Source organism: Orbicella faveolata, unplaced genomic scaffold, assembly GCF_042242905.1.
Source record: "Orbicella faveolata isolate gen_17 unplaced genomic scaffold, um_ofav_v1 contig_13, whole genome shotgun sequence".
In the NCBI taxonomy this organism is placed as follows: Eukaryota; Metazoa; Cnidaria; class Anthozoa; order Scleractinia; family Merulinidae; genus Orbicella; species Orbicella faveolata.
The window spans coordinates 20,381,416-20,403,277 of NW_028301540.1; the positions used below are offsets into that span (position 1 = coordinate 20,381,416).

General features: G+C 36.8%; 2 protein-coding genes across 2 annotated transcripts in view; one reads left to right on the plus strand and one right to left on the minus strand.

The window, feature by feature from the left end:
• Positions 1–15,584, plus strand: part of LOC110053958 (uncharacterized) — a 50,833-nt gene extending 35,249 nt beyond the window's left edge. Inside the window, exons 6-10 of the mRNA XM_089284984.1 lie at positions 7,198–7,259; positions 11,372–11,474; positions 12,657–12,788; positions 14,430–14,602; positions 14,941–15,584. Of these exons, the coding sequence (XP_089141110.1) occupies positions 7,198–7,259; positions 11,372–11,474; positions 12,657–12,788; positions 14,430–14,602; positions 14,941–15,046 (576 nt within the window). The 3' untranslated portion in view covers positions 15,047–15,584. The remainder of the gene's footprint in view (positions 1–7,197; positions 7,260–11,371; positions 11,475–12,656; positions 12,789–14,429; positions 14,603–14,940) is intronic.
• Positions 15,585–15,872: 288 nt separating this feature from the next.
• On the minus strand, positions 15,873–21,812 carry LOC110053977 (putative uncharacterized protein C7orf78). Its single transcript, XM_020760304.2, has 4 exons — positions 21,082–21,812; positions 19,809–19,914; positions 19,335–19,444; positions 15,873–18,920 (listed from the first exon to the last, which is right to left on the minus strand). The coding sequence occupies exons 1-4, from the start codon at positions 21,574–21,576 to the stop codon at positions 18,744–18,746; spliced, it is 888 nt and encodes a 295-aa protein (XP_020615963.1). The 5' UTR covers positions 21,577–21,812; the 3' UTR covers positions 15,873–18,743.
• Between the last annotated feature and the right edge of the window lie 50 nt (positions 21,813–21,862).

A 21,862-nucleotide genomic window follows, 5' to 3' on the forward strand; every position in this document is an offset into this window, starting at 1 on the left:
TGCATTGCGATCACGTTCTGCGGACGTTTCTCGAACTGGCAACTAGATTGTTTAAACATAAGAATGGCCAACAAGTAGCGATCGATTGTAACATAGATCTGTGATCCAGGTTGCGTTGATTTTATTTCAAATCGGCATGATTTGTAGTGTTTTGAGCTTCTGGGATCAGCGGACATGCAGATGTATGGAGACCCGTACGTTGCGGAGAAGGGTTAATCTGTTAATCTGTCAGCCCTATTTATAGCGTGTTTTCATGTGAAATCAACATCATTGAGCTTATAAGTTGCGTGAAATTACCATTTTGCTGTTTTCTAAGTGAAACTAGCATCCTTGCTGTCAAGCGTTAACGTGAAATCAACATTTTAACCTAGTTAGACCTGAAATTAACATCATTGAGCTTATGCGCTGTGCAAAATTGACATTTTGCTGGTTTCTAAGTGAAACCAACATCCTTGCCGTCACGCGTTAACGTGAAATCAATATTTTAACCTATTTAGACCTGAAATCAACATCATTGAGCGTATGCACTGCATGACATTGACATTTTGCTGGTTTCTAAGTGAAACCAACATCCTTGCCGTCATGCGTTAACCTGAAATCAACATTTTAACCTATTTAGACCTGAAATCAACATCATTGAGCTTATGCGCTGGGTGAAATTGACATTTTGTTGGTTTTTAAGTGAAATCAACCTCCTTGCCGTCACGCGTTAACGTCAAAGCAATATTTTAACCTATTTAGACCTGAAATCAACATCACTGAACTTATGCGTTACATGAAATTGACATTTTGCTCATTTCTAAGAGAAATCAACCTCCTTGCTGTCACGCGTTAACGTGAAATCAACATTTAAACCTTTTTTGACCTAAAATCAACATTTTTGAGCTTATACGTTGCGTGAAATTGACATTTTGCTGCTTTCTAAGTGAAATCAAAGTCCTTGCGGACGCGGTGGGCCGATCCTTTGTTGTGATAAACCGAGGCGAGACTTCGACTTATAACAAAGGCTTGGCTTGGCTATTATAACAAAGGATCAGCTCTGTTTATCATAACAAAGGCCCGGCTTCGTTTATTTGAAGACCTCGGCGGGAAAAGGGTGCTAGGTATTTTAATAAAAGTGAACTTTGTCGAAAACGCTCCAAATTTCGCATGCAGTTTTGTTTAGGTATGTTTAACAATGTCCCGTAGTTTTTCCGCTAAGCTTCGCTTCGTTTTCGAGATATTGCGTATGCAGAAAAACCACTCGGTTTTCCTAGCGGTGTCTTTATAAACGAAGCAAAAACCAGCGACAAAAATACAGGACCACGTTTTTCTATTACATTGAAGACCACATGCAAGAATTCAAGCCCTTTCGTGAAATTTTTTTTTTTTCACCCAAATCGTCACTTAGCATGGTTTTGCACTCACCCCTTCAATTACAGAACAATAGTATTGCAGATGATCGAGAAACTTGCACTCACAACCCAATATTTTTATCACTCTACTGGTCTTTTAAGCCTCTAAGCTAGTGTGGAGAGTAGTCAAAAATTCTTGAACTGATAAACTCGTAAATACGTAGAGCTTAGAGTGTTGATGGTGGAACATGGAGTGTAAGAGCTTTAAGAGCATAGCACATTGACTGTAGATGGAAGAACATATAGCCTAGAGCGTAGTCAGGGTAAACTCAATACAGAATTATAAATTGAAAACAATTATTAAAACACTGCAATCCGTAACAACACTAAGCATTCCCTAAGTGATGTAATATTTGCGACAATAACTATACGCCACTACACCTCTACAGTGTATGCATATCCGGGAGAAACGGAGTTTAAACATTCAAAATGCTACCGTTGAGTCGTAGAGCTCTAAGAAAATTTGTACACCTAATTGAGCTTCATAAAATGGGCTGAATATAGCCCAGCTTGCTCTCCTTGTGGTACTTTTCTCTTTAGAACAAAACCAATATTTGCTCTAAACGCATGCGCAGATTAATAAGCGTTAATGTCAACTACATATCAGGTGGAGGATATATTTCATACAAGATCGCACACTAACGTTGAGCACTTTTCCTTGTGGTAGAACCCTAATAAGTCATACGCATGCGTTCTAGCATCATTAGCGCGATACAAGAGTGCTACTGTGACTGCGTGTCTTTTGGAATTACGCCTAACTTTTTTCAAGAAATATCATCTGTTGTTCCCAAACTACGTACACTAGTGTGTTTATTTTATCCTTTAATTGTCTCTATCAAAGAGACCAAAATGTTCATACTCACAGCCAAAACTCTCCCGAGTAAGTGGGCTGGCTGGGGAGGGGGGGTACTCCCAGAAAAGTTGGGTGGAGGTGTGCAGCCCGCTTCACAAAACCCTTAGCCTATTGATGACCAAAGTCTGCAATATTCCCTACCCTATTTATGACCTGACCAAATATTTGATACTCTATTTATGACCTGACCATTAAATCAAAACCCTGTTTTCAGACCTACGTTAGAATAAGTTCCCTAGTTCAGGCCAGTGTTAAATTACCGTAAACATAATAATTCGTGAAGGGTTTTTGTTCATTTTCTGTTTGATAATGATGAAACAGTGGCTTCTTCTTAAAAACATACCCATATCAAGGTTAGAGTGCAAAAACCATACCCTATTTATGACCAAACTGGCCAAAATAGACTAAAATCGATACCCTATTTATCACCAAAACAGCTGAAAAGCCATACCCTTTGGGGCTGCACATACCTATATAGCTCATAAAAGGGAGTACTCCCCCTCCCCCCCCCCCCCCCCCCCCAGGGTAAGTGGCATTAAAACTTGTCAAATTGTACAGAAAACCCCAGGAAACTGCTTGAATATTGCTGCACACTCCGTGGCACCTAATGAAAGTATAATTTTATCAGTCTCTGAGGGGACTTGTTCACTGATGAAGTATATAATCTTGGTCAAGTAGCGCTGTTTACTTTCAATACCTCTCGTTGAAATGCGTCTCAGTTGTATTATTCAATATCAGTGTGTATTTTAAATTTAAGTGGTTTTATTGTTTATGCCAAAGGTAGCAATAGAACGTGCTGTTCCATGACAATTTGATAATTAGATTAGTTCTTGTTTATCGGTCAAAAGAAAATTTGCATGTCGAATAAAGCAAATCGTTCCTCTTCCATTTCTTCATTCGACATTCAACTTTCTTCCATTTATCTCCAGCTGTGAAAAGAATACAAGCACATCTTCCATGTGTTTTCGAGAAAACAAGAGTTTCAGGTTACATACATTTGCGAGGAAAACAAAAGTATCAAGTTACAAATGTTTGCTTGAAGAGTAAAATTGTCACGTTTGCTACTTAAATGTATTATTTAATTTGAAATGAGCAAAAATCAACGTAAAACACTACAGTAAAATTTACAAGCTGTCCTGACAAACGGTTATTACTCATGCGCAGTATGGCGCATGAGTTAAGGATTGGGCTCCGTTTCTCTGTTTTGGTGTCACATTGGTGCATGCAAATTTATGCATGCACACATTTACCACGGTCTTTGGAGCTCCGTCCGCCATATTGGATTCTGCAAGAAGGTTCCGTTTTTGTGCAAACGTTGTGCTTTTTACCCAATTTGATACATTAGATATACGTTAGATCTATGATGCACTTTTTTCAAATTAGCATTTCTCTCGTATTATTTCTAGTTGTCAGATGGCAAACGTTTTCAAATTGCTTGTCTGACTATGTATGCATTGCGTATCTATTTTATATGACTTGTATTCTCTTGCGCATGAGTATGGGCTACTTGGAGCCTCTTGTTAACTGTAAGTTATTCGTGGACTGTGACTGAAAATACACACATCAAACATACACACTGCTAAGATTATGTCTCATCAAAATCCCTAGCTCAATACAAACCAGGAGTGAATGGATGCAAAGGAAGTGGAAACTGAATTCTTAATGCACAAGCAAGGCTAGCCTCTCAGTGGTATAAGGAAAATTCACTTCTTGCAAACAAGGATAAATTTCAGACAATGACACTAAATGCTAATAAGAAAGAACCAATGCTAGTCACTATTACACTTGATGACACGGCACCGATAGAGCCCACTAATCTTATGAAACTCTTGGGTATAATTATAGACGATAAACTTAATTTTACAGAACATGTTAAATTAATTGTGGTTAAGGCAGGGAGACTTGTCGGTGTCATAATGCAGTTAAAAATCTCATTTCAGAGAAAGTCAAACTTCAGCCTTATAAGTCAGCAATTCTACCACATTTAACTTACTGCTCTCTTGTATGGCACTTCATCAAAGCTTTTGATGCCCGTAAACTAGAAAGGATCCAAGAAAAGGCACTTATCTACCGTGACACAGCTTCAAGTTATGAAAAACTGCTGACTGCTGCTGGATTGCCAACATTGTTAAATTGAAGACTCCAGCACATAGCAATTTTAATGTTTAAAGTTAAGAACAACTTATGCACACAATATATAATTGATCTTTTAAAAGAGAACAAAGTAACTTTAATTTGAGAAATGCAGACTTTGTGATCCCATGATTCAAGACAGTGACTTGTGGAAAACATTCAGTGTTGTATTTGGGTCCAAAACTATGTGCCAGACTTCTCAATCATATTAAATCATTAAGTTTAAAGAATTTGAAAAATTACATCAGGAAAAGGGATTTAAACATTTTAATTGATGCACGCAGTGGATGCAAATGTCATATGTGTTCAACTTGACTACTTTCATTCTTATTTAACTTTATTTGTAGCTTTATTCTCTTTTGTGTTTTTGTTTATTTTGATTGATTAGGCTTTTATCTTGTGAATGTTTACAAATTTAATATGTACATAGTCCTGATGATTGTAACTCTTTTTAGGTGTCCCCAATTAGCAGCAATGCTAAATCTCATTGACACATAAATAACATGATTGATCATCACAGTTAAGTACACAATTTAAGCAACTGTGAAATTAAAGCCTGAAAAAAATTCAGGCTCAAATGGGATTCGAATCCATGACCTCTGTGATACCGGTGCAGTGCTCTACCAACTGAGCCATCAAGCTAACTGGGAGCACTGCACTGGTATTGCAGAGGTCATGGGTTTGAATCGCGCTCAAGCCTGAATTTTTTCAGGCTTTAATTTCACAGCTGCTTAAGTTGTGTATATAACTGTGATGATCAATGATGTCTTCATATCGCTTTTATGTATTGGATTCCTTACTTACTGTACTCTGGTGCTTGCCAGAAACATACAAAAATAAACCCGATGGCCCATTTTTATGTTGTTACTGAAATTTACCATTACTATTTCATCAATGATTGTGCATTTGTTTGATGCCATTATTGTAGTGTACATTGAAAATGAGTGATGTAGTATTGTTCCACCAAAGTAGAAAGGTTAAAAAAAACTTTGGAAACTGTTGTCAGCCACCTTAGCTCAAGATATGGGGCACTTCAACGGATGTGTCGAAAATGAAGACCCAAAAATGAAGACCGAAGACCTAAGACCCACTGGTCTAAAACGAAGACCCACTGGTCTAAAACGAAGACCCACTGGTCTAAAACGAAGACCCTGTGGTCTAAAACGAAGACCCACCGGTCTAAAATGAAGACCCACTGGTCTAAAACGAAGACCCACCAGTCTAAAACAAAGACCCACTGGTGTAAAACGAAGACCCACCGGTCTAAAACGAAGACCCTGTGGTCTAAAACGAAGACCCACCGGTCTAAAACGAAGACCCACTGGTCTAAAATGAAGACCCACTGGTCTAAAACCTTTTTTTCTTCAGGAAAGACTATATACTAGGCTATATTGCTTTCGTTTTTGTAGCGCATAAATTAAAATGGCGTCTGAGCGTGCGGCAAACTTGACAGTTGCTTTATCTCATTTGGTACAACGAGTCAAATTGTGTAACGCAATGAAATTCCAACAGTATAGAAATATACACTTTTGACATATATCAAAACCGCAACAGTTCTGTAACTGTTGTTCGTTTTTACACTTGGCCAATATATCATCAATTACAAATATTGGTGACGAAATAAAATTGTTGTACCGATTGAGATAAAGTACCTATCAAGTTTGTTGCACGCTCAGATGACATTTTAATTTATGAGCTACAAAAATGAGAGCAATTTAGCCTACAATCTTGGACAAAATAAAAAGGAACAATTAACCCCCTTCCCCCACAAAGCAATGATGAAGGCGCGAAGGAGCAAAAACGTGCCATTTTGGCATCATTGAAATGGGGGGTGCGGGGGGGGGGGGGGGGGGGCGGTGGTCCAGGTTTTCAATTTATCTTGTCCAAGATTGTAGTGTATAGTATTTCCCTGAAGAACATGAGAGTGATAACATAATTTTCCTGGGAAAATCAAATTCTTGTAGCACGTGGTGAATAAATTTGCGAGTCACGCACAGTGGACCTTTGCGCCTTTATATGATAAGTACAGTAAAGCAAAGTAATGAAGTCACCTCATCATAATTTGCTCATGTGCATTTGAAAAACAGAATATTGGTGACGACAAATTATACTAAAATCGTCACTAAAACGTATATTTCTATACTGTTGGAATTTCATTGCGTTACACAATTTGACACGTACCGAATGAGATAAAGCAACTGTCAAGTTTGCTGCACTCTCAGATGACATTTTAATTTATGTGCTACAAAAACGAAAGCAATTTAGCCTAGTGTATAGTCTTTCCTGAAGAAAAAAAGGTTTTAGACCGGTGGGTCTTCGTTTTAGACCGGTGGGTCTTTGTTTTAGACCGGTGGGTCTTCGTTTTAGACCACAGGGTCTTCATTTTAGACCAGTGGGTCTTCATTTTAGACCAGTGGGTCTTTGTTTTACACCACAGGGTCTTTGTTTTAGACCGGTGGGTCTTCGTTTTAGACCACAGGGTCTTAGGTCTTCGGTCTTCGTTTTTGGGTCTTCGTTTTCGACACATCCCACTTCAACTATAATTCCTGGTGTAACTGGTTAATTTTAATAGAAACTGAAGATTGGAAATCTTTAGGTTTCTTCAATGGCTACAACCATATTGTGTTCATTACAGTCAGTAAGGACTTCTTGTGCCAGTGGCATATTCCAAACTACATTCAGTATTACATAAGATGCTGGACACAAGAATGTATAGAGCTGCAGGTTTTCTGTTTATGGAAGTGTGTGCCAGAACCTGATTGTGTTTTACGTATATGTATTTGCTTTATAATGTATTTATCTTTTTTCTGGTTTAAGCTGAAAGAAAATGGGAAAGTGAAGTTTATTGGGATCACAGGATATCCACTAGAAACCTTTCGGTAAGTATAACTTTTGGCTTTTCATTATTGTTATTATTATTTTTTTGATTTTGCCTTTTGAATGATTGTCAATGTACACTGTTGTTTAATTATGCTGCATCAGGCAAGGGTATCATTTATGTTTGTTTATGAATGATAATGCCTTGAAAACTGCCCACATGGCAGCATTGCCTGAAACTCACAGTCCCAGGGGCCCATTTCTTGAAAGCCCTAGAAACTTTTTGGGCCAGCAAGGCCATTTTTAGATAATTTGTATCTAAAAACAGAGGGGTGTATACACCTGAAACTCCTGGTATGCAGAGAATCTCTGTTCACATTAAGAATATGTAAATAAAACAGCTCTGTAATAACAAGGTTTGAGATTTTGGTACGGCTTTCTGGGTGCAAAAACTTTTCGGGACCTTTGAGAAACAGGTCCCAGGAGTCATAAATAAGTTACAATAATGAGAATAAAAGTCAGTATCAAGAATATCATAACGTGAATAAAGTGTTCAAGTTATCAAGGGTGGTGAAGAGAAATGCCAGTTAAATACTTTAAAAGTCTATTCATGATGAATTCCAAGATGAGCTAGATGTTGAATTGATCAACTGCTAAAGATGGGAAGGTCGACCCAAGCAATTGAGGCCCCCATCTGCTGACAAAGGCCACCTACTCCCAACACACTAACCAGTAACTGCAAGGAAAGTTGCTAATCCCTAACACACCATAAATCCAATGTTAAGTTAGCAACTTTATTGTGCTTCCTGCATTATCAATAGAATCTAATTAGTCTGAAGGAGTCAGGTAATAAATCAAAAACCACTGAGATATATTTGAGCCTGTGACTAATTTTCTTGTTTAGAAAGGTGGTTGAGCATGCAGTTCAAGCATTAATGTTCATTTAAATTTTTTTTTTATAATTTCGGTGAATATGCAACTTTCAACTAGTATGTTTGATTCTTCACTTTATTACATCCCATTCCATTTTAAAACCACTGTTGTTCTTTGCAATCTGATTGGCTCTTAGCAGTGCAATTTATTCACAAATTGCACTATTTTTTTGCTCTAAATTGCTTCCTTTTCCCAGCCAACGAGAATGGAATAGTAAAACAAACCAAAAAATCAGAATTCTAGCAGGGGTTTTGTAAATGTTTTCAGCAGAAGGGCAACTGGTTTTCACAGGAGGGCAAAACTATTTGAAATGAACTTCTTTATAAGAAAATCTTTCTGCCAAATGGTTAAACCAGGTGGGCAAAATTGTTCTCACACCTGGTCAATTTGCCTGGTGCCCAGTCCTTAATGAAACCCCTGAAATTTCTAGGCTTGTTCAAAAGAGCCAATAAAATAAATAAATAAATAAATTACAATGTTTAGAGAGAGAGCCACATCAGTTTTAGCTGGTTTTCATGCAGGTCCTCTATACAGTGGTCAAATTGAAATTTGGAGAGTTGGTTTTTGTAGAGGGAGGAAAACCGGAGAAACCGGAGAAAAACCCTTGGAGCAAGGACAACAACAACAAACTCAACCCACGTATGTGGCCCTGGGCCGGAATCGAACCGGTGCCACATTGGTGGGAGGTGAGTGCTCTCAGCACCACCCATCCCTGCTCCCCAATCAAATTGCAGGAAAGCCAGATGAGTGTAATTTATTCATGAATTGAACTATTTTTTGCCCTAAATCACATGTTTTTTCACATCATCTTTTTTTGCATAGAAAATGAGATGTAAAAGCATGTCTGGTTGTGCTTTTTAATAAACCATCTAATGGATCAATAATTAGTTCTTATTAACCGAGCTGGAGGTCTGTATGGGAGAATCTTGACCGAGGTCATGAGTACAGACTGAGGTCAAGATTCTCTCATACAGACCGACCTAGCTCGGTTAATAAGATGTTTATTATATGGCAAAGAAGAAAACTTTAATTCGTTTAATGTAACTGGTTTGCTGACATTTTGTTTGCGAATGGTGATGAGCTTAACGTTAACCTACCGAAATTTGCTCGTCCTCTTTACCTTTTTTTTGTCATCAGGCTTTTTGGCACTCCCATAAATGAGTGAGAAGAAAATGAAAGAAAATAGTGAACATTTTTGTATTTTAGTTTGCTACTTTTTCAACGCAAAATGAAACCGGTCTAGATGCCAGTCTAGATGGGAAAATCTAGACCATGGTCAATATCGATTTCAGCCAATCAAATTTGTGAATTCGGTAGTTCCCTGTCCTGTGAGACACAGCCATATAATAAAATATAATAATGGTACTGACTAAACTCCTGTATCTATAGTCAGATTATATACAGTATGAGTATTTTTATGCATGAGAGGTTGATTTTCTCTCAGCAAAGTCTTTTGGTATTGCAATCATGTCTTTACAATTGCCTGGATTGTCACAGAGCACAATTATGTTTTCATTTCACTCATCCATCAGATGGGTACTTTCCAGATTTTGGGCATTCAAACATAAAATCAACTTGTCTGAAAATAGGTGACAAACAAGACGTCACCTACTACCAAAACAACAACACATAGCTATTTTTAGTAAAAGGTACTTTATCTGCATATTACTTCATTGATCAATAAACAATACTAACTACTTATTAACCTAGAGTGAGGTCTTTTCGGGAAAATCTCAGACCAAGACCTTGTAATGACTGAGTGATAGCAAGGTCGAGGGTTGAGATTTTCCCGTTAAGACCAAACGCTCAAGGTTAATAATTTGTCTTAATTGGCTTTTTGTTTTGTTTTTGTGGCCATCACAGGAGAATAATGCCCTACAAATAGCCAATCAGAGCACGTGTTATATCAGCTATAAGAACAAACCATATAATAATGAACATTATTATATGGAGAATAGTGTTTTACTGGGAACTAAACCACTCGTAGATTCCATACGCCACTTCATCCAGGACCCGAGTGGCGTATTTTCCATATGTCACCTTTGTGAGTGTAGTATCGTTCAATGAAGTCACGATTCCTGCCTTTTGCTTTTGTTGAATTGGTTTCTTGATATAATAAAAAGAACATTACACGTTGGCTCGAAGATATGAATTTTATGTTCTCGTGGCAAGAACAATATCTCACTCATGAGATATTGTTCTTGCCACTCGAACATAAAATTCATACCTTCTCGCCACCGTGTAATATCCTCTATATATTATTAGTCTGTTAGTGTGGGAGCTGGAAATAGGTTTTTCCTAAACTATATACTAGAGAACTAAACAACAAACACTGATTCATTGTTGATTTTGATCGAAATACTGGGAACCAAAAATCCCTGATTTACAGTGAGCAGAACTCTGTTGTGTATTTATAAGTAGCAAATTGTAGTAGCCAATCTCATGCAACTGAGTATTTGAGCTAAGTGATTATCATTAATTTTGTTCTCCGATTTTTTGGGAATAAACAATGTAACCTTTCATCAGAACACCTGATCACAGGATATAAACAATGTTGTGTTGCATTGCCATGTTCACTGTTCTCTTATTTACTTGAAACCATTCCCTCTATAAACTTCTCTTTTCTCTGCAACCAACATATTCAAGCCTATTTAGGTATTCAAGTGTTATGAGAATGTTCAGACTGCATCAAATATGCAAATTTGGCATTGAAATATGACATGTACAGAGAAATGCTGTCAGCTATGAGGGAGAACAAGCGATTTTTTATGCCTTCTGCATTTCCCGAAACAAGTGCTTATGATTGGTATGGCATATGACAGCCACACAAACACTGTTACATCTCAAGAATTTATTCCACGTAGGCTATTACCTCCTGATCTTTTAAGGCTGAGTTTGACACGGTAAATTTTACTTGTCTGGTCAGACGAGTACTTTGTGGGTTATACTTGTCTGAGCCAAAAACAACTTACAAGTCAATTAGACATTCAGACAGGTGAAAGGTTTTTGCCCTGCAGTGATATCCAGACTAGGTACTGATACATGCACTCCACTCTCATGGTACTCCCTAAAATGGCCACCTCTATACAATAGCTCATTTTGCTGTGAGGTGGCTGATTTAGAGAGGGTTAACTGTATTCTTAAAAGAGAGTCACTTTAATTTTTGTAACTTTTTTAATTGCATAGTGATTTTGTTCTGGATGTCTTTGACTTGTTAATTACCTTTTGACTAATCACACAGGACAGTTTTAGAGAGAAGCAAAACAAACATTGACACATTGTTGACTTATTGTCGCTGTTCATTAAATGACACTGGGTTGCTCAATTACATGGAGTTCTTCAAAGTAAGAATAACTTTTTATTAATATTTCCTGATGGTTGCTAACAATTATTTGGGTGACGTTTGACTCAATGGGGAGCTTAATATAATTAACAAACCATATTTAGCAAGGTGACTAGCAAAGTAGCGAACAAAAGTTTTATGAACATGCATGTACCAGGTATCAGCTTCAATGGTAGTACATTTCTTACCTGGCCTAGCCTCTGAAGAAACAACTTGAAATATCCAAATTCTGCTTATTCCAGGGTGCTAGAGCCACATGCAACAGCTAATTTTTTGAAATGATATGGTGTCTTTAACATAATTATATTCATTTGGAGCTGGTTTTTCTATCAATAGATATACACCTTGGCTATCAAGAGATTTCTAATAACGCAAGGTTTTGCAAAACATTTGAGAATGTAAAACAGCAATACATGTACATTATAAAAAATTGAACGACATTTTGATGACTCCATATCATCGTTATCAAGCTCAATGTATAAGATAGATTTGCTTATTTTATAATTATAGGAAAATAGCATGAAATATCCAATTTCAGTGGTCATGTATTTAAGACCAGTTGGTGTCATAACTGGCAGCTCCCTTAATTTAGTAGGACTATTTAATACTGCATAATGAACTGTTCTTAATATTATGTTAGCTGGAATTTTTTTCTCCTTCACTTCACATGATCATACTCATTGACTACTTTGAGGTCACATGACAGATAACCATACTGTCTTACCTAACATATTTGAACTCTTAACTCTTAAAGACTCCCTCAGCCCTAGACTTAAACACTTAACCCTAAAACTAAAGCTAACCTAACTGGGGTCTGCATGTAGACTTAAAACTGCAACTGTCAATTTTTTTAAAGATTGAGCTTAGGTTAGTTTTTAGGTTTTAAACCAGGTAAGACTCTAGAAAAGTATTAATTTTGTGTAAGCTCTAAATTTAATATGATATGCATTAAATTCTGTTGTTAATGACAAGCTTGTGTGCAGCAATTTAATCTTGGATCTTTTGGCTGTGGTCAGGAATACCCCTTTGTATTGACTTTGTGGGAAATGGACAAGTTATGGCTTGAGGTTTCACAGCATATTTTCTGTTTTCATGTGAAGATGGAAGAGAAATTTGTCCTCAAGGAGATGTATGCAGGCCTTTAAATTCTAAATGTCTTTAATACTGTCTTGTGTTTTATCAGGAACATGGAGTAGGGGTCGTGAATGCCTCCCCCATATCAATGGGCTTGTTGTCAAATCGTGGGCCTCCTTCATGGCATCCAGCTGGACAATGTGTACGTGACAGATGCAAACAAGCTGCTGACTATTGCCAGGTTTGTTATGAGATTAATTAACATATTCACTGGTCCAATTTCCTTATGAATTGGTAATTTGTTGGTAGTATGAGGCTATCAAAGTTGCATGGATCCAGACAGTTCAAAAGCATCTTTCAGAAGTCTTTTGGAAGTCTCTTTCATCCTTGGCAAGGTAAAGCTACAATCAGGGACTAAAGTGTTGAGACACATTTAAAAATGAGATACTTTTAAACAGAGATCCATACATCCCTTGATAGAGGAAACACCTTTTGCCACTAGCCACCCCCACTCCCCAGTCAATGTTGAAACAGGCTTTGTCAATGCTGTCACATGGTAAAAACATCGGAAAATGGAGGGGGGTTGAAATCTGAAGAGTGTAAAATAGGACAAATTACACTTGAAGAGACAACATTTGTTTAAGGGAAGTGTCTCAACTTTTATCCCTGATTGTAGACTCATTGTAGTTCCATCTCATGGCATGACTGCTCCTTGTCTTAAACTATGTGCAGCATTGCTTGCGGTCAAAATTGCAGAGCCAATCTTTGAAGAATTAGACCTGACTAAGTCAGTGACATGATTGTGGGGACCGATTGTGGTGTAGTCTCTGGATATATTACTGTATCAGTGAAACCCACCACTTAACTGTATGTCTTTGGCAGCTACTAAGTAGAGCACATCACAAAATTTTCATCTCTTCAACAATATTATTACTATATGCTGGCTGTACAATCAGTAGATATTCGGAACCTGAGTGACAGTGTGTGGCATTGTGGCCCCAATTTCCTTCGCCACCAGGAAGCATATGCCAACTTGTATTCCTTCAGAACTTGAAGAGGGTGACATCAGCCATTTTTGTACCTTACCCAGGCTAATTGCATGCACCTCAAATTCCTTGAATTTGAAAATCAAAATTCAAGGCCTTGAAATTCTGTCATTGTATGGCTCCTTGAAAATCCTTGAAATTTGAAAGAAAAAGGAACAAGTTGCCAAAGCACCTGACACAAAACTGTCCTCACTGTGGGAGAACTAACTTTAGGAGGCAGTGTGGCCGAGTGGCTAGGATGCTGTGCTTGAAATCTGGAGGTCACGGGTACAAGTCCCACTCTGACCATTAAGCTAGAGTAATGTTTCCCAGTAGACCATAGTTCAACTCCTCGGTCATTTTTGTAACAGCCAAGTGGTCTGCCTCCTGCCAGTTGAGATTTTTAAGTCTATTATGTTTACTTGATATTTGTTTCTTTTAGTTTAAGTGGCATGCCTGTGAACTAGCTAGGTGTAGCTAAGCACATTGACCACCATAAACAAGAACATTTGAACATTTTTGATATTTTATTTGAACTAACAAAGATGTGGACTTGATCAAATCCGGCATGTATCTCGTAAAACATATATATTTCTTAAACCTGACAACATCCTGCCTAGTAGATTGGGAGGTGTTCCTCTATTACATTTAGCTATGAGGAAAAAGGTGTTAGTTTCTAAAGGAACTGTGTGGCTGTTAGCTATTTATCAACTTGGTTAACTAGTGTAACTGTGAGAACTTTCTGTGAAATTTCTACGTTTCAATATCTTGAAATTCAGTTGATTAATGATCTGCTAGACTGAGAGAATTACCTTATAGATAATACACCTTTCCTTACATGGAATTGCTTTTTGAAGGAACAAGGTGTTGACATCTCAAAGCTTGCTCTTCATTTTACCTTGGGAATAGAAGAAGTTCCTACAACCCTGGTGAGCACTGCAAGCTTTGAAAATCTTCAGAAGAATCTTAATGCTGTTGACCAGACATTAACAGACACTGAGGGAAAGTGTTTGCAGTATATCATAGACAAGTAGGTGATCTTTTTGTGACCTGGTGTTTACATGTATTTATTTACCATGATAAGGTACAATGAGTGGGTTTGTACACACTAATTCTTTAGTTGACAGCCGATGAACTACTTTTCATGTTTATGTTTACATTTTACTAAAGTACAAATGTATTATAATCCTTCTGGTATAATCTACTAATTGTGACAAATTTCACTTCACCTGCATTTACACGAGAAACTTGTGTGGTTTGTGTCTGGCCATATTGAGGCACTCCAAACCATTTTATAACTAGTGTTCTTTCTATCCTAAACGATTCTAAGTGACTGACAGTATTCTGTTATTGCAATTTCTTTTGCAGTATTTTCAAACCAAGTGGTAATCTTTCATGGGAAGGTGTGGAAGTTTCCAGGTACTGGCAGAAAATGAACCAACTAAAGCCTGCTTGTCCTCTGGCAATATCATAACAAGAGCTTGCATCAATGTTCTACATTAATTTGAAGTCTAGGGTCATGTATGTTCATTTAAAAGAGGACAGTTAGTTTTTAAGCTGGATATGGACTGTGTCATCAAATTATTTGACATATGTAAATTACATGAAATGTAAATGAATGTCCTATCTAATTTTAATGTGTGGTCAAAAAACAGATTTGAAAGGATGTGCCCTGCTATGTAATAGGAATCATTTCCAGCACTGGACACAGGATTTGGTCATTTTTTTTAAAAGTGACACTTAAATAGGCAGTTTTCTTGGGTTAAAGATTTTTGTCAGTATTTAGGGGAGTAGTGTTCTGGAAGATTTTCTTTCTTAGGTTGAAATTTAAATTAACTAATGTGTCTCTGATTGATTTATATCCTTGTTCTTGTTAAATTATATTTACTACTTATCAATGTATATTAGGCAAGGAGGCCCAGGGAAGCCAATAAGGCTTATATGTAAAGGACTACCTTAAATATACCTAAGACTTAACAAAAGAATAAAAATGTTGTCATCAGCACACAGAATGATCATAATTTAGGATAAAGCAGTTAAGCAAAACTATGTTAAGCAATGTTGGAACCCTTTTTAAAGGTTTTTGTGTTTCTAATATGTTCTTTCTTCCTTGTTTGTAAACATCTACCAGTCACGCTGATATAGCTCCACCGATGTATGCTTCACATGCCTGGTTGAATGACCATTCCATTGACTTTGACAATGCATGTGTGATTGACAAGGGAAATTTCCGTGTTAGAAAAACTCTGGAATCCTGGCACACAGCAATTTCGAAGCATGCTGACAATAATGCGAAACAATTACCAAGACAATATTCAATTTTATTTTGAACTTCACATTAGCATTTTTACTCGCACACAAGCATTTCTATTGTTTTTTTATTATAATTTTGTTTTTTCACACTTTCCTCAGTATATATTTTAACTTCCGCGCTTTCTATCAACTACTCGTTAAAGACTACAGACTGGTAGTCGAAAGCTCGTTTTAAACAAATTTTTCACCAGAGATTGTTTTTCTATTTTTCCAAATGTCTTATCCTGGTTACTCATCTATTTTTAAATAAGTTTACTGTTGTCACTCATTATTTTTATTTTCATAAGACTCTTGTAAGTTGTTACATATTATTTTAATTAATATAAATAATGTAAAAATAACATGTAAAGATATAAAAATAGTTTAACTAGAGCTTTATAAACTACACTATTTTCCTGAATTTGCATGTAGTTTTTCAAGAAAACTCCTGCTACCCTTACCTTTATTGAATTATCCCTTGGAGAGAACAGGTACTTTCACCTGAAAGGCTGAGTTGAAAATCAGTTACCCAATTTGCCAAAATACTGTTAAAGCTTTTAAATACAGACAATTAAGGAACTGAGTTGACATTAGAGAGATGTCCACATTGCAAACTGAACTAGATGTTGTTTGAATTCTGGTTTCTCTAGGAGCAAGTGAACTGTGTGTTATACAGGTGTCTGCAAGGGGAGCTCCAACTATACCAAAATATTCTATTCAAATCACCATGGTCAGATCTTGAATTTCTTGAAAGCCACTGCCTCTTGTAAGCAACCATGGTCACATTTAGAGTCATGGAGGTTAAAAACTAGGAATGTTATACAACCCTAACCACTATTAGATAACATCAGAAATAGCCCCCCAAAAATATTGTTTCTATAATTTAACAATTAGATCATGAGCTTGAGATATCTATCATGCATAGAAATCAAGAGTGAATATTATCCAATTGTTTTAGTATAAATCTACTAGTCATTCAAGACTTTATCTAAATCCTCTTCACAGACAGCTCAAAAATGCAAAGAAGCAGCTGCCATTTTGTTAGAAACTGAACACTGCTATGCTACTCACTATCTGTCACAGAATAGATAGTGAGTAGCATAGCCAATCAGAGAACAGCATTCGTGATAGAATGCTAGTAGATTTATACTAAAACTTGATGGAAACACAGAACTAGCACAAGCTGTTGATGTAATGATAGTGTGAGCAAAGAGAATTTACATTTTGATGATCAAAGTAACCAAGTTGTTTCCTTTTTTCGTTGCAAAATTATGTAAAAGAAGTAGAAAACGTTCTTCGTGTTTCTATCGAGTTTTAGTATAAATCTACTAGTGTTCTATCATGAATACCGCTCTCTGATTGGCTACACTATTCACTATCTATTCTGTGATAGATAGTGAGTAGTATAGCAGTGTGTGCTTGTTAAGAAAATGACGGCCTCTTTTTGGCATTTTGTGAAGAGGAAGTCTGTCAAGAGGATTAAGATAAAGTTTTAAATGACTTGTAGATTTATACTAAAATGATTAGATTATTCGCTCTCGATTTCTATCCGTGATATCACCCGATATAAATCTTGAGCTCATAATCTAATTGCTTAACTGAAACACCCATGGAAGTTTAAGAAAACTCAAAAAAGTTGTGGAAACACTTGCCTGTCAGCTTGTGTTCCCGCCGCATTTCTTGTTTCTCCAAGCTGCTACTCAAGTTTCTTTTAAACAATTAAACTATGGGCTCAAGATTTCTGGCTGCACCCTCGTCAACTATCACGTATAGAAATTGAGAGCAATTAATCTAATTGTTTTAATTAGTATAAATCTATTAGCTGTTCAGAACTTTATCTAAATCCTCCTCACAGACACTTTGAAAACGCAAAAGAGTGGCCGTAATAATTATTCTTAATAAGTGCACACTTCTAAGCTACTCACTATCTACAACAGAATAGATAGTGAGTATCGTAGCCAATCAGCAAACGGCATTCGTGATAGACGCTAGTAGATTTATACTAAAACTCAATGGAAACATGGTTCAAGTTAACTTTTCTATTTCTTAAATAAAGACCAAGAAATGTGTTTATGAAATCTCCTGGCACTAGATGTATTCTGTGTGTAACTCTGTTCTTCATAAAGACTGACCACTTGTTTAGAGCATAGAAATGAGCATCAATTTGTTGTTGTGTAATCAGATTCGATGCTTTGTAGGTTTGAATCAGAAAATTGTGGGGATCTAGGCATTTAGAGATTTCTGCATGACTCATGCAATCTAGACTACCGGTAGGTGGGTGGACCTCTCAGAAGTGACCCACAATGCGACCAGCTATGTAGACCTGGCATATTTTCAGGTGGTTGCCTTCAGGGGGTTGACCGTATTATATAATACAAATGACATTAAATAGAGCAAATAAATAAATGACCATAGTTCAATGTAACAGGCTTAAATCCTTTGTAGGAAAAAAAAAGTTGGCAACTGGTTCATTTACCCATAATTCTTATGCACCGAAACCTTGACCTTTCCATGAAGGATTTTAAGACCAAGCTAAATAAATATTATGTTGATAATTTAACAACGAAAGCATAAATCATAATATTTAAAATATACTTAAAACACAATAAGTGTTGTAAGGTATCTCTTTGGTCCAAGGTGTTTGTTTCCTTCCTCCTTACAGCATACTAAAAGTAAGGTTTTAATTAGTCTAAGTTGATGTGTACTCAGTGTAAATTTTAATTCACAACACACCTCCCATCATGGATTAATCTATCAGAATTGATAAATAATTGTCCAAAAATACTGCCTAATTAATCTGCTGTACTAATGAACCATAGCATGTTTCGTATGGCATCTCAGATGTTCTTGCACTCCAGTTCATCCTTGATCTTGTTGTTTTAGATCATATTGAACTCTTTGCTGTGTGCTGTCACTGCTAACCAGTCAACTGTTTTGTTGTCAGAGATATCAGGTCTTCTGAATTGTTCGATCTTGTCTTGTGCTGAGTACCATGGCAGTTGTTTAGCTATCCGTTCCATAAGAGCACTTTTTGGTGAGCGACCTTTTTTGTACGGCTGCACGAGTGAGACATCAAAGAACAATGTTTAGCTGAAACTGGCAATGATTGGTCCAATAATAAATTCACAGATTTAGTGCCATAACTGTTAAAGGTCTGTATGTGTACATGTATGCATGGTTATTTAAAACACCTGAGCTGAGAATGCTTGTGTAAAAATTAAACTAGGACAAGAGGAAAATTTTTGTTTTTAGTTTTGTGTCAGTTATTTTAATATAGAGGTGTCAAAAATATCAAACGTAAATCATGAAAAGTGTTTAAAAGTATACTAGGGGGTATGACGTAAAGAATGAACAAACAAGCAAATAGAAATAAGTAGGTTGGGGAGTAACTACCTCGATTTACTCTAAAATATCATTTAACCAACAGGGCAAGTAAATTATGTCCTTTTGTCACTTAAGGTAAGGCATACCCCTTTTTGTAAGATGAGTGCACTATCCCAGTCTGGTTCCTGTTCTTTGTATGTTATCATCTGTTTTCTATACCCGTCTTTGGAATTTAAAAACTCCTGATCTTTGTAGGCTGTAAAAAAGATTCGTAAATATCCTGTTGATGCTTCTTATTTATCACTGACAAAACTATACTAAGTTGAGTGTACAATCATATAATATTATTGTTGATAATAATTTAGATCACTTTTGAGATTCAGGTGCATTTCCAAATATTTCTGAAGGTTTAAATTTCAAAAATTCATAAATTTTAAAAGCATGTTCACTCCTATTTGAAGAGCAAGACAGTTCAATTTTACAATTTCAAGGAGTACTATTCTTGATTTAAAATGATAAAAGCTGGGTCATATCTTTGTTGACTCAGAGTACACAAAGGAAGGCTGCATCCTACTGTTATATGAGATAATGTTTGGGAAAATGAGGCAGGTGATACTTACGATCGTATAATACATTTAATGTTCTGGAGTGGAACTTCAGATTACCAGGGTCATGGTCATAATTAGTGGTGAACTCTGGCAAACCATACTTCTTTGGATTCTCCAGCTGGATTGGAATTAAGTCAATAGTTAATGGACCTTTTTTACCGATGCATAAGCATGAGCAAAATCTTTTGCAACCTCATAAAAATATGGGACCCCAAACTTGCCAATTTTTACAGAGAAAGTAAATCAGCAATTCTACAAGCAGTTTTCTGCATATTTTAGCACCAGGTTTGGTGCTATGACTGAAAAAATAATTATTTTAACCCACAATTTTACATAATACTGTAACCCGTGCATCTGACCTTAAGTGTTCATAACTTTATTATATTTTATGTAGTTTTGAAGTGATACATCATATTACAATGCTCTTATTTGAGGATAGATTAAGTCACTTGACCTGTGATTTGTTGTAACATAGTAGTGATAACCATTGCAATTTGCTGGTATAGTGAGAACAACTAAACCACTTGATAGCTGGTCATTCAGCTGGCTCTTTTAAGAATGCTGATGAAGGCTTAATTTCTTCAGTCAAAACCTCAAAACGTCTTGTTAACCTAAGTGATACCAGCTCACTGCTGAAAGAGATATATTTCAAGCATCCCTGCTCCTGTCATAAGGGGTGTTATTGATATGTGAGCCAGTGAGGCTGGCAAGGCATGCGAGCCAGGATTCTTAACCCCAATAAAAAGGCTAACCACAAGCTAAGTTAACTTAGGCTTACCAGAGTGCTATTTAGACTAAATTAAACAGAGGGCTAGCAGGTGAGTTATTTAGGCTATTTTCCAGCTGCCCAGCAAGCAAGCCACACGAGCCAGTAATCCACTGGTTCTATAAGGCAAACCACCAGCTTACTAAGGCAAATCTTTTTTTTTTAGCCTATAAACTGAAATAGCTTGCATCAGTCAGCTTTGCATGACTCGCTGGCTCTCACCTTGTGCAGAGTCCTGTCGCAGGAGAGGACCCCCCCCCCCCCTGCCTAATAACTTCAAAGTTAATGTTAGAACATTCTGTGGAAAAAAACTTTGAAAAAGAAATTACACACGTTACTGCTCTGAAAACTCTAAAATCAGTTCAACTTGGCTTCCCATTTTTGTTATATGAATTATATTGTTATTATAATGCAATTATCTGAAATGAATTAATTAACAATTAAACTGGGTTTACACTATAACAAAATCCAGATATAAGCTTACATGTACGTCTTTTATTTAACAATGGAAGCACTTACTGGTCTGAAATCATCTCCTCTGAAGGCATGAGGTCCTGGTGTCACATAAGGCTCACGGTTGTGAATACCATTCCTGACGTACATAAGTTTAGCTGTGTGAGAGTCGGGAATTCGGAACTGTGTAGAGAACGGTGCTTTGTCTGACACCGAAGGCTGAAGTATTTTTGGTAATTGAATACGTTTGAACTCGATGTGCTGTTTCCTTCTTTCCTTTGCCTTTTTATTCCATTCCTCTTCGTTGTATCCTGGTATCATGGCCTTCCTGCTATTTCGTTTCGGCGGCTTTGGTTGGTAGATTTGAAGTGTGAAGTCAGGGGGGCTGATATCCCATGGAGTTTTCTTCCTCAGTTCTTCTTCACTGCGAACTTTGTCACGCACTCGCTTGGATTTTAAGAAGCAATCGCTTCGAGAAAGAAGCAAATCTTGTGCAGCATTAAATTCACCCTGAGATCGAAAATTAAAACGCAACGCGTCATATCCACTGTTCTTTTGCATTCTTCCTTTCTGTGAAGAACGCCACTTGTTGATTTTTTTGTGAATGGAACGCTCGGAAAATTAATTCTAATTAGTTGTTAAATATGTCTTTTACACCTTGTAGTACAAAGTACCTTACAGCTTAGAATACAGAAAAGAAAACAAATGCTTGCTCTACGTGGTATATAGAAAGATGGCCAGAAAGATGAAAATTAGTAATGCAGGCCACTATTCATACTGTTGGTGCGTTGCTATGACAATCAGACCGCAATGAATACTGCATTCCTTTTGCTGGCTGCAGACACCT